This window comes from Loxodonta africana, chromosome 4 (genome assembly GCF_030014295.1).
Source record: "Loxodonta africana isolate mLoxAfr1 chromosome 4, mLoxAfr1.hap2, whole genome shotgun sequence".
NCBI classification, from domain to species: Eukaryota; Metazoa; Chordata; class Mammalia; order Proboscidea; family Elephantidae; genus Loxodonta; species Loxodonta africana.
Window position 1 is genome coordinate 163,747,748 of NC_087345.1, and position 13,843 is coordinate 163,761,590.

At 36.3% G+C, this 13,843-nt stretch overlaps 1 protein-coding gene across 1 annotated transcript; it reads left to right on the plus strand.

The window, feature by feature from the left end:
• The first annotated feature begins 9,468 nt into the window (after window positions 1–9,468).
• Window positions 9,469–13,427, plus strand: COMMD3 (COMM domain containing 3). Its single transcript, XM_003410554.4, has 8 exons — window positions 9,469–9,646; window positions 10,969–11,080; window positions 11,189–11,252; window positions 11,344–11,378; window positions 11,730–11,790; window positions 11,875–11,931; window positions 12,047–12,106; window positions 13,021–13,427. Exons 1-8 carry the CDS (start codon window positions 9,508–9,510, stop codon window positions 13,078–13,080), a joined length of 588 nt encoding a protein of 195 aa, XP_003410602.1. The 5' UTR covers window positions 9,469–9,507; the 3' UTR covers window positions 13,081–13,427.
• The last annotated feature ends 416 nt before the right edge of the window (window positions 13,428–13,843 follow it).

A 13,843-nucleotide genomic window follows, 5' to 3' on the forward strand; every position in this document is an offset into this window, starting at 1 on the left:
CCTTATGGAGCATGTGGCTATTTGTAGAAGGGTGTTCTGAGCAGGACCACAAGTTACGGAGCCCTCTGATGAGAGTATGGAACAGTGACTTCTTAAAATCAGACAAAAGAAGTTCTAGAGGAGAATGCAAAGGCATCTTGAGTTTGTTCCCTGAGACTTTCTAAAGAGCTGATAACCGAAGGTAATGATTCAAGAAAAACTAGAACAAGAACCAGTGGGGAAAGAGGGAATGACCCGCTAGGCCTTCTTAAGACGGTGGTGTTACACAGGTAGATTTACTATAATGGACGCTGGTCTGGACTCTGAACTTTCTTGGTGGCCCAGAGATGAGGGAGTAAGATAATTATTGTCATCAAGGTTTTTGAGGGTATAATACGACTGTTGTTATTAAAAGAGCTCTGCAAGATTTACGCTAGAGTTTCTAAAAGCGGAGAAGTGTCCAGAAGGTTTTTATTTTAATTTTGTAAGTAGGGGCTTATGTGCTTGTGGTCCTCAAATTGTTACATCATGTGCACAGCAGCTGTAAATTTAAATGGAAAAAAAAAAAAAACCTATCTCAGTAAAAACAAAATTCACAGTTTTACAATTAACCATTATTTGGTTATAACTGCACACGTGGAGCACATGCTAAGGCTGGGTCCTGAATGCTTTACAAGAGCCGTATGAAAGAGATGCCATTATTATTACCACCGTACACTTAAGGAAAATGAGACTTAGAGAAAATAAGTCTTTAGTCCAAGGTCATAGAACTGGAAGCAGGTGGGTAGGGATTTGAGGCCAGTTTCCTTTGACTCCATAACTCATGTCTTTTAAAATACTACTCTATACTGCCTTCATTCATTCAAAAAATATGTTTGACTATCTATTACGTTCCCGGTACTTGTCTAAAAAAAGGATTCTTTATAAGAACAGCAAGAGGAAAAAAGTAAAGTAACAACCATAAGGCTTAAATCCCATGAACTTCAGTATACTTTACGAAGTCACTATAACTTATCTATATAACTTTATAGTGATCTTTATAGTTATTAAGATAAAAATAAACTTTTTAAGCAAAGTTATAAAAATCTCCCTATTTTAAAAAAAGTAGAATACATTTCTGGGCAAAAGGATCTTTTAAAATTTCTTTTCAATAAATCTTGTTATGTTAATCAACTGTGTTATTAGAAAAATTTATATTCCACTTAAAACTAAAGATAAACTCTAATCCTTAAATTTGCCATTTAAGCCCTTACGTTTTCCAAAATGATTATCTGTATAGTTATTCAGACACCTTAAAGAAAAAGACAGTGACGACTATTTTCACACAAAGAGCGGTATGGTATTATTCTATTATATGAAATAGCATTACCTACTCTTCCATTATATTTAACTAGAATTATCTTTTTTTAAATTTTACATACTGTAAAACTATGCTTGAGAGTCTAGAAACATTTCTATGTAACAATTTTTTAAAAAAAAACTATCTTATGCATTATCTTTGAATATGTTCAGATCTAACCAAACCTTTCTCTTTACACCATTTTCTACAACTTTAATAAAATAAAGGGAATCTAAATGAAAAAGTTTAAGAAAGACACAATTAGATTGTCTTTATACCATGTGTGTTAATGGACAGATACTTAAGGCTTAGCTAAAGTTTTAACTCTGTTATTTTACGACATATGCTTTTCTCCCCATTACATGGCAGGATGTTTGCTTGCAAAATGACTGCTTTTCTACGGTCACTCCTGATTTTAATATAACAGGCTATCATTATCACTCAGTCTTAACATTAGTCATCATGGAGTGGTGTAGTCTCTACAAACAGACAAATATTGATCTTAGCAACCTTTAGACACAGAGAATAAAAGAAATTAAAATTAATTTTAAAGTATTACTTTAAAAAATATTTTAGGTTTCTAAATACACTACAATCATTGGTTAAAATAACTCACAAACCTTTGTATTTTAGGTTTTTATTTATGCTCATCTTGTTAAAAAAGTAATTTAAGGCAACCTTCAAAACTACATAAAAAACATTTATGGTAGAATATTATTTTCGTTCTATTATTTTTTTATTATACCTGGCAAAGGCAAAGTAAATATTTCCAGTATACACTGTTGGAAGAAAGAGTTCTTTGTAAAGAAGAATGCATATTGTCTGTAGAAATTTATAAAACAAAGCATGTATCTCTTTTTTGATACCATTGATCTTAAAAAACTATTCTTCATTTAATTCACGGATACTTAAATTATTATTTTAGCCAAAATAAAAGCTTTCTTATGTGTCTGTTGACCACTCACCTATATGTCATAGTTGGGCCTTGTCATAGATTGAATTACGTCCCCCCAAAAATGTGTGTATCATTTTGGCTGGACCATGATTCCCAGTATTGTATGATTTTCCTATGTGTTGTAAATCCTGCCTCTATGATGTTAATGAGGAAGGATGGGCCACGGTTGTGTTAGTGAGGCAGGACTCAATCTACAAGATCGGATTGTGTCTTGAGGCAATCTGTTGAGATATAAAAGAGAGAGAAATGAGCAGAGAGACAGAGGGACCTCATAATGAACCACCAAGGAAGCAGTGCCTGGAGCCACGCATCCTTTGGACCTGGGGTACCTTTGCAGAGCAGCAACTAGTCTGAGGGAATATTGATGAGAAGGCCGACAGTGAGAGACTTACTTCCCCTGGAGTTGACACCCTGAATTAGGACTTTTAGCTTACTTTACTGTGAGGAAATAAACTTCTCTTTGTTAAAGCCATCCTCTTGTGATATTTCTGTTATAGCAGCACTAGATGACTAAGACAGGCCTCATTCAAAATTGCCAAATTTTAGGAAAAGCATATGAAAATTCCAAGTTTTTCTAGGCCTGATTTGCCCATGTATTTCCATTTACTTTATTATCCTTTACCAAATTTCTCCTCATTTCTTGATCTATAATTTATAAAGCACTGCAAGTCAAATAAAAGTTGTCAATTATCTGATTAATTTTGATTTAGAATATTGTTGCTATAAATCACCCAGGCCTATTTTTGTTAGCATAAAATAAGAAGAAAATGGAGTAATTACCCAGATACTAATAACCCAGGTCCCAGTTTCTAATTACATGGACCAAATTGACGACATAAATACAATTCTCCCTTTCATCCTGTTGCTGGTCATTATTTTCTTGGTATTTTATTACATCAAAAAGATTTTATAAAACTTGCCCTCCAATCCCTTGCCATACAATACAGATTAAAATGCTTACATAAAGAAATATAATCTTGAGAATAACATTTGAAAGATTTAGAACAACTATGTTTATGTTTTAATCTTAACACAACAATCGAACAAAAGCCTAGGGAGAAAAAAACTGACTCTCTGAGAAAAAGCACAATGGAAAAATTTTATGTATTTCCTAGGTGGTTGTTTTCACCACAGTCTATAAAAAATTACTTTGTGAGGATTTACCATGGCATACAAATCAGTTATGTATAAACTGTTCAAAGTCTTTTCTAAATAGTTCTATCTATGCAGGAAATATGAGCCAGTTGAACACAATTCTATTAAGGTTTTTTTTTTAAGTGTTTGTAGCCTGATTATAAAGTTGTTTAAAGTCTGTATTTTCATTTGACAAGGCAGGTAAAATATGCTATTTTCTTCAAAATAATATATTTAGAACAACCATGGTTAAAATGTTAAATTCTTCCGCAGTATTATTTGGGAAGTATCACACTGATAAAATGTTAAAACATTTTTTTCTAGGCCTTTTTTTGACAGGTAAGATGTTTTAAAATATTAATTTTGGTTTAAATGCTTACACTTAGTATAGTATTTTGGTTTTTTAAATGTATCTAATTCAGAGCATCCATTCTTATACTATGCCCATAACTTTCGTTCTCCAGTGCTTCATCTGATAAGGGAATACGGTCACATCTTCTACAGGCTACTGTTACCTGAATTTTAGCCTATCAAGTACTCCTGTTATTTTTTTCTATTTCCATTTTTCCTCGTAAAATTACATTCCCTTAAACATAATAAATATGAATATTTGTACATTACTTTAATTTCAAATTTTAATATGCAAAACCCATGCTCTCAAAATAGAACATTTTAAAGATTATTGGCTTTATACAATAATATTCCATAGAGTAAGCCCATCGGTTCAATTTTTTTGCTGATATTCACGAATCTGCCCCAAACTCCAGTTTCTGTAGTATGAGGAAATAAAGCCTTAGAATAGACATTCAGAATCTAGAACCAAAAAAGGAAGGGAATCTGTTAGATACTCTGATTAGGCTGAAACTCTGATTAGGTCCTGGACATGACCAATGATCTGCCAGTCTATATCCAGCATTACTGTGAGGCTCAGTTGAATTCAGTGCGGCTAAGAGAATCTTGCTGTAACAGATTGTGTCACAGAAAATAAACAGTAAATAAGCTTTTTGTGTTATCTCCCCCCTCACTGCCCCCCCCGCCCCAATTCAGAGCCTTTCTTCCTCCCTCCTACCCTCCTTCCTTCCACACTCTCTCCCTCCGTCTCTTTCCCTTCCTCCCTCCCTCCCCCCTCCTTTCTTTCCTTCCTTCCCTCCTCTTTCTTTGTTACCCTCCCCTTCTTTCTCTTTAGAAATATACTGACAATTTGAAGGAGAGTCTGTATAAATATTGGAGAATTAGATACATTTTTCACCGTAAATTTGTTTCAACATATATATGCTTAGCTTTCACCCTCTTACATAGCTAAGCCATGGGTCATTATGGCTGATACAAGATTAATGAAGCAGAAAACCAAAGTGGTGATCTTTATAATTTAAGTAAAGAAAAATCAACCTGCTGTTAAGGGGAACTGTGCTTATTAGTATCTAAATTGCTATTTGACAGAATTTTTTCGATGATTGGCCAGCTCCTAATTTTCATATCACTTCATTGTGAAGTAGATATAAATTGTGTGATTTAAGGAGTAAACTTGCTTTTTATAATTCATACAGAAGATAAGTAAATTGTAATCATTTCAACCGCTTACTGAACTTAAAAGGCATATTATTGGTTTTCATTTATTTATGTAGAGAAATTCTAAGACACAGAATTTAACCTGTTCTTGTTAAATGTAATATGGAGTATGAGTCTTTCTAGTTTCTTTCTAATTGTCATAACTTTAAATTAAAATTTGCCTTCATTTTTTGCCAAACTGTGTGTATTTTCATTTTCTCTTTAAAAACCAATTCCTCATTTCTTCCTCACTGAAGACTACAATTTTAGTCTGTACAACTCATATATTCCCATGTGACATGAATTGCTTTGCTTCAAAGTAAGGGATCAAACTTCCTGAAGGAAGATTCAATATGTTATAGTAAATTCCTAAAGAGTAGGCATGATTCTTACATGCACAATTTTTTTTTTAACTAAAATTGGTTAGATGCAAAGATTTGATATTAAAAACCATAATTTGGTTCTTAGGGATGTTCCTTTAATGTTAGAGTTATCTTATTCTGACTCAAGTAGCTAATAAAATCATGGCATCGAACTCTTGATGATAGGTTCCAAATTTCACTCACAGAAATTCAACAGTATTCTTGCCAATATCTTGGCTATAGAATTTCCTGTTTGCAAAGCTTAACAAAATTGGTTTCCTAACTTCAGGAAATACTTTGAGATTTAAAAAGCTGAATTTCCTGGTAGCATGATAAACTGACCTTTTAAATTTTAGATCAAAAAATATCATTTGCTTACTGTTATATTACATTTTGAAGTTTATATTTGATATTTGCCTGACTATATACACTGTTTATATACTATATGAAAAATAAAAAGGTTAAATGGTATTAAATGATGAAAATGTTAATTAAATAGAAATTTCACTACTTAGTCTGATTGTTTTAAATAAGTTTTATGAAAAAAAAACCAAAACACACTTGCAAGACCATAACCATGAATTTTCTAGGTGATTTTGAGAACACTGTAGCACGGATTTTCAATCGTGTGATTTCAGTTTCTTTAACGTAACTAGCATTTCACTTTCCCTTACATATTAAGACACTAATGTCATTGAAATACATTGCAGTTTGATTTTAAAATCTACATATAGGAACCAGGCTATATACTATGTGAAGAAAAAAGTTTATGTCCATCTATATTTTTTTTATATTAATTATTGTAGCTATGTAGAAATTATTGGGAATTGGATTATATGTTTCATTTAAAAACAAAATCTCTGTTGTCCCTTTGAATGCTCAGTTTGTTCTGTTTGATTCCATTTGAAACCACTGAACTCTGTGATCCTGAATGTGCAAAAACCTGAGTGCTCAAATTCCAAGTCCCAATCTATGCTGTACCAAATCAAGATATTTAGTAAAATAAAAGAATGTATATGGATTTTATAAGCTTCATTGAAGTGGTTTTTAGTTATGCTCTCAACTGTCATGTATAGCTCAGTTAAGTATTCCTCCCAACTGCCCTTAAACTAGCTTAAAAACAGTAAGTTCTATTATCATTCTTAAGTATCTCAAGGCTTTAGGCTCACTAATCATCAAAGAATGAAAATTAGGGAGTAGAGAGAGGATGGCTTCTAATGTATAGGTAGTTTTTAACTTCTTTCTAGAAAATGAACAGGTATTCCATGGGCAGGGATAAAACAGAACTCGAGAAGACACAGTATGTTTATGCCAGTTCAAACTTCTGGATGGTTCATTGATTGGCACTTTAAACACATTGGTTTTACCCATGGATGTTCAATGAACTCTTCAATCTAAAAGAACACTTTCCTTCAGCTTACTTTGCACAAAAGCAAATGTATGCATACAGTCTGAAAAGAATACTAGAAAAAAATTAATTCACAGAACTAGCAAATGTAACAATGAGGCCTTTGAGGAAAGCTGACTGCACAGATCCTGTCATAAAATATCATAGCCCCAGTTTATTTTAATTGTAATCACAGTGCAGGGGCCAATATTAAGTTGGTTTTTAAAAAAGTTTGTAACTAGCTCAAAGAATATAGCACATTTTGAAACATTCTAACACATTTTTTTAAAGTGATGTGATTTAGTTCTTCAAATAATTTCTAGATTAAAACAAATTTATCCACACTGTCTACCTTAATATTTGCAGTTTAGAGAGCAAGATATATTATTAAAGTGAAGATATTTGAATATATATATATTTTTTATTTTCAGCTGCACATAGTTGTTCTTTTAAAGGGCTGTTTGAGGCCAAATTCAGTCTATTGGCTTTAAGCCTGATGAATTTTTTTAAAGTTTAGTGGAAGTTCAAATGTTGTTTTACAGTGATCAAAGCAAGTTGTAAAAATAGTATTTTTCATCCTTTGGGAACATATTCATATATAGCTTTCCCAACAATATACATTGATTTTATTGTTGCAATCAAGAGAGTCTACATCTGGGTAGTAGTACCTTTTAATGATCACACTTCTGTATTTCAATGGCCTGTCAAAGACACATATGTTCTACATTTAAGCAAATAGTTAATCCTGTGACTCCTTCAAAGGGAGTTGAAATAAATATACCTATAGTAGAAAATTTCAGTTTTTCTAGCATCAGGAAACACTATGGTTAAAATTTTTGTGTGAGCTGGAAATTTACCCATCACTTGGGCCTAACTCATGGATATATTTAGACAGAAGAGGACAAATACTCTGTAACAGAAAGTAGTTACATATGTGCAAGAGAGTAACACAACAGCTATTATGGAAATAACCTTTTTGAATTTTCTAAGTTTTATGCCTACAAACTCACAACCACTTAATTTTGTCTTTTAAAATAACCTTTTAAACTCTATGCTCAAGCATTAATGTTTTCTTTTTAAACACACTGAGTACAATTAGAATTATCAACTCACATTCTATGCAATATTGACAACAAATTTTATGCTGGGTCAGAAGATATATGTGTAATAAACATAATGAGCTTGGGTGTTGTTAATATTGTTTAACATTTACACAACTCTGCCCTGTGAAACATTCCCTATGAAAAGCATGCATCTTCAAAGTTTTCAACTTACATTTTACTACAAATGAGAAACATTGAGACTAGAAAGAAAGTGAGAGGTGGGAAGAAAAGATGAAAATTATTAGTAGGTGTTTGTTTCATAAAGACCCAGGGGAGACTTTTAAATCCTTTACTGATCTTATATCCTCACCTGTGAAGAGCTAGTACACATGAATTTCAAAGCCTTCAAAGGAGGACTGAGTAGAGTTAATCAGTTACTGATGCTAAATTACTCTATTTGTGTCCTGTTGCTGTGAAATGAAGTACTCCCTGTGTGTTGGTGCAAAGTTAAATGTTCATTCAAAACAATTTACTTTTTTCAAATGGGTACCTATATTATGCCAAAGGAAAGAACGTTTCATGTTGAGTCGAACGTTTCAAATAATCACTCCTGAAAACTAAAATACCTTGCTAGTTTCTCATCCCTCCCCCCACCCTTCAAAAACCTACATTTTAAAATTTTAAGTTCTTTTAATAAGAAATGCCTACTTTCCTTTGCGTTTTTTCCTTTTAATGAATCACTCTTTGCTTGTTCTCCAAACCAACTTCGTAGAAATATAAAGGTCAGCTTTATACTGTATTTGAAACCTTTACTTATGAGTATCCGAACAGTAATTCACTTCTTATAAAGATCTTGCCATTCCTAACTCTATTTTACTGCGAAAACTGTCTAATATAAACATATTTCATGAAGATTCTATTGAGCAATTAAAACTGGACCCGTAGATGGAGTACAGTAGCACAAAATTTGTATCAGTTTGCTTTTGAAAGGCATCTTTTTTTATTTGCAGCAGCATTGAGATTTAATAATCCTGTCAAATATGTTTATGAAGTTTATTGATCCCCCCATTGCTGAAGAACAGTACGTGCACACACGATACACACACACACATACACACAGAGGAATCAATTGCTCTATTCCAATAATGACAATGAAAAAAGAAAAATAAACAAGAATTATATATCTTTACTGCCCCACTTATAAAAGGTCAGTGCAGGGGGGTTAAGCTGATGGCAAAAAACAAAAAAATAGTTGCCTTAACTCGGAGCTTCCCGCAGGTTTCGCGCTGAGCAAGGAGCAGGGAGGGCGTAGTTTGCGCGGGGAGCTGGGGGCCCGGAGCCCCGACACTTTGGACCACAGATCAAGGGGGTCTTTCAGGGAACTCTCTCGTGGACACTGGCAGGAGCTAGTGACAGCCCAAGGTGAGCAGGAGTGGAAGAGAAAGCAGCCAGCGCGTCCACAAAGCGCCCGGGGCCGCCCTTCCCGCTGAGGCACCGCGGCTCTGGGGGCCGGCGAAGAAGAAGGAAGGGCTGGACGGAAGAGGCGGCGGCCGTGCGGGCGGGCGGGCGGCCGGCCGGCTGTGGGGGTCCCGGGGCGCAGGGCGGGCAGACGGGCGGGGAGGCCCCAGACCGGGAGGCCCCAGACGGGGAGGCCGGCAGCCTGTGCCGCCGCCCCGAGCCGCGTGCGCGCGCGGCCCCATCAGCTGGGCGCGCGGCGCGTGTCACGTGGTGCGCGTGTCGAAGGTCACGGCGCGCTCACAATGGAGCTCTCGGAGTATGTGCAGAAAGGCTTCCAGATGCTGGCCGATCCCGGCTGCTTCGACCCCAACGCCTTCACGCTTCTCCTCCGGGCGGCTTTCCAGAGCCTGCTGGACGCCCAGGCGGACGAGGCCGTGTTAGGTAAGCCGCTCGGCTCTAGCTGGATCGGCCTGGGTGGAGGGGCGCTCAGAGAAGAGGAGCGAAACCTAGAGAGAGGGGGAAAGCCCCGGGAAGAGGAAGTCTCCGGGCTGTGCCCTTCGCTCCGGACGGAGTGTGGGGCTGAGGCTCTGCCAGGACCCCACAGCGGGTCCTGGGCATTGTTCTGGCCCCAGTTGGCACCTGCACATAGCCAGCTACGCGTTCCTGGCCTGATTTCTCCTCCCAGCCTCTTTGTTCCTTTGTAAAGCCCGCGTTCAAGACTTGTTTGTGGCCTAAACATCTGTTTTCAGCCTGGTCAGAAGCAGCGGCTGTTTTGACACTTGGACTTCATCGGGGAGCTCCCTGCAATTCAAGCTTCCAGTGCTAGGCTGGCAAAGCCTTAAAAGAGCCTATTTCCGAGTAATGACTAGGTCAAAGAGTGTTGACATTTTTCCAATTTAAAGAATACCTCTAGTTCTCATGATCACTCCAACACTTTAGTTAACAGTATGTTTTAGACAGGCACTACGCCTAGAATCTTAAAATTTGCTACATTGTGCTTAGTTCCGCACCAGTTACCAGGAGGCGAAGTCCCTTAAGCGGTCGGGTCAGTGATTGCGGAGTGCAGTGTCAGTCAGTAGGGATTGAAGACACATTTTAAAACAGATCCCTGTTAGATCATTTTCTTAAGCATAAATATCCCACCCATTCAAAAAAAATTTTTTTCTGTAGTTTCATGAACTAAACACTTGTACAAAAGGTATGAAAGTGGAAGTTGTCAAACGAAAATAGTAACCACCACCTGGGTTAATCTCAAAAAAGGATGGCTGTCAAAACCTGAAAATATTGATAAGATTTTCAAAATTGTATTTTACATACTGAACTTGTGTCCTCCCCTCTGTTAATGTATTAGTTTTCCTGAAGACAATTACCCAAAAATTTTTGAGTGAAAGTTTATTCATTATAAAATTTACGTTATGCGAAATGTTTGTCTCTGCTTTTCCTTTGAATTTACTCCATCCAGTGTTAGGATGACCACCGTCTTGTTATTTTTTTCTTTGGGATTATAATATATATTTTAAGTAAAAACATTAAGGTAAAATAACAGAAGGTGATTGAAACCAGAAAACAACATAATTATTGATGTTCTTTTGCTTTGCAATTTACTCTCTCATGTCATTTACTTAAAATTAACAGTCCTTAGAGTTGAATTCTTTGTTATCTTGTTAAAGTGGGTTTTTTTTTTACTCTAATTAAAATGCTCTTTATAGAAACATGGCTGTGAAGATTTTATTATCACAAGTATCACTGTCAATTTATTTTAGATCATCCAGACTTGAAACATATTGACCCAGTAGTATTAAAACATTGTCATGCAGCAGCTGCAACCTGTATACTGGAAGCAGGAAAGCAAAGAGCTGACAAATCAACTCTGAGGTACAGGATATATTTAAATGCCCATTTATTTTCAAATAGTACCTTTATGATTCCAATTTCAGTTTCTAAAATGGATACTAATTAAATTGGCTTTTTCCCCCCTCTTAGCACTTATCTAGAAGACTGTAAATTTGACAGAGAGCGAATAGAACTGTTTTGTACGGAGTATCAGGTTACTTAAACTTTTTTTTTTTTAATTAACAATTATTATTTTTCTCCTACTCTGTTTGCAAAACTGTGTTTTCTTTCTTTTTTAATTTCAGAATAATAAGAATTCCCTAGAAATCCTACTGGGAAGGTAGGTACTATATATGGTGTCAAGCTGAGTCACTTTTCACTTGCAGGTATGAATGGAGAGTGCTGGTGTGAAACAAAACAGGGAAGAAACAGGGGTATTGAACAAAAGAAAAGGGGCCAAAGGGCAAGTGAAACAATTGAAGTTAAGCTAATGTTTTTAAAGATAAGTTTATTGAGATAATTTTTTAAATGCTCTTTTACTATTCAGAACTTGAAAATGAAGTTTAACAATGTTTCAATTCAGAATGGATTCAAATTGTGGGGGTGAGGATGTAGGCAGAGGCCATTCTTAGTAAAGATAGTGGAGTTTTTCTGTAGATATTATGTATAAAAGTATCATTGTATCTTTCAGTATAGGCAGATCTCTCCCTCACATAACTGATGTTTCCTGGCGTTTGGAATACCAGATAAAGGTAAAGTTTACCAAACTGTTCTTTAGGGATATTTGGGGAAAGCTTTTTTAAAATAAATGCTGATATGTATATGTTGTGTTTTAGACCAATCAACTTCATAAGATGTACAGACCTGCATATTTGGTGACCTTAAATGTAGAGGTATTTATACATACATTAAAAAAAAATACATAAGTCATGTCTAAAAATTAAATGTGTAGTAAAAGCTAAAACTCTTTTGATTTTAAAAAACAGCATTTTTTTTTTTCTTTCCTAGAATACTGATTCAGGATCCCACCCAGAGATTAGTTTTAGTTGCAGCATGGAACAATTACAGGTACAGTATTAGGATATGTGGCTATGCCTATCTTTTTACAGATGTTTGAGAATTAGGTTTATGGAAAGTTCAAAAGGAAAACAATCTAACAATCTGTCAGCAGATAATGGAGACTCAGTTAAGGATTTAGTAGAAAGGCGGCTTCAAAAGCAATATTTTAACATAGACTTCACTTTGGAAACTGAGATATTATTCATAGAGAATTGGCCTATATTTGCTCTCCTCTCCAATTAATAATAAACTTCTGGAGTGTAAACTCCTATTCATGATGAGTTTGATCCAATAGGAAAAAGCAAAATTAAGAGCATAGCTTTGAAAATGCCTTCTTTGCTTTCAGAAATTGAATTAAGCTTTCAAAATGAGATTTTAAAACAGTGGTTTTAAATGACTTCTTATAAAGGGAGAAGTATATATAAAATCCTAATACTGTTAAAATTGCCAGTTTAAGACTAGGGAAAGTCAGAACTACATTGATTAAAGGATAAGACAATGATTTATTTCTTAATACTTAAAAAAGTGATAATTTCTTAAAGTGTTGATGAAATTGAATTTTTCAAAGGCATCTCTTCCAGAGTCGTTTTAGTGTAACCATTAATCAAACTTCAAACTTTCAGAAAATGTGTACAACATAACCTTTGTTAGATAACTTGGGAAATTCACTCTAGAAATACCTTGCCTGTTAGGAGAATTCGGTAGAAATCCTGTTTCATTCTGAGGGCAGGTAACTGATTTGAAGGTATTCTAGAAGAAAAGTTCTTTAAAATATTTGACCGATAGTAGTTTGTTAAAGGTGGAAAACCTCGTGAATTTTAAACTTTAGGAAGTGTCTCCCGACTTTTTTTCGTGCATCTTTCTGAAACTTGGGTACTTCGTGTTTTATCTGAAAAAAACGTTCCATTATATACATTTTGTAGGACTTAGTGGGGAAACTTAAAGATGCTTCGAAAAGCCTGGAAAGAGCAACTCAGTTGTGACTTGGGGAAGTTAACAGTCTGCTCGGGTCTGGAGAAAGACCAGAAACACCTTGCCTTCGGCGGAACGATCATTTCTTCGAGCTGGATGTCCTCCTTTTCAGTAGCAACAATTTTCCTCTTGCATTTATGCCATTCATCAGCTTTGAGACTTTATTTTTCCACACCTGTAAAAGGGTTAGGAAGGAAATTCTGCCTGCTAGAGTATTTGAATCATCTTTAGTATTAACTGTACACTTATCCTATTTTGATCTTCTTCAAGTTTGACGAAAGTAGCCAGTATTAAGTATCACACTAAATAAACAAGGGATGTTCCCACAAAAAAAAAAAAAAGTTATATTTTGTTTGGATTTGTGTTTCTGTGTTGTTCATTATTAGTGTGAGTAGATACGATGAGCGTTAACTTTTAACGATCGCCATGTCTCTGGATTAAAGTTGAACACAGAAAGGATTCGATCTGCTGGGTTCGTCGAAGACCCCAGCTCCGGGGTGCGGGGAGCGGGCGCGGCAGCCCCGAGGCGGGAGCCGGCCGGGCCCGTTACCTGCGCCGGAGGGCTCTCCCGCAGCCGGACCTGCGGCCACAGTGCTCCCGAGGCCCAGCCCGCCCCCGGCCCCGGCCGCCCCGCGCCCGACTCCCGCGCAGAGTCCCAGCCCGGAGGGAGCCGCTGCCCGCGCGCGCCCCGCCTCGGCAGCCGGCGGGCGGGGAGGGGGGCGGCCGCTGTTGTTTCCGCGAGCCCAACTCGGCGCAGGTTCCGCGCCGCGGCGC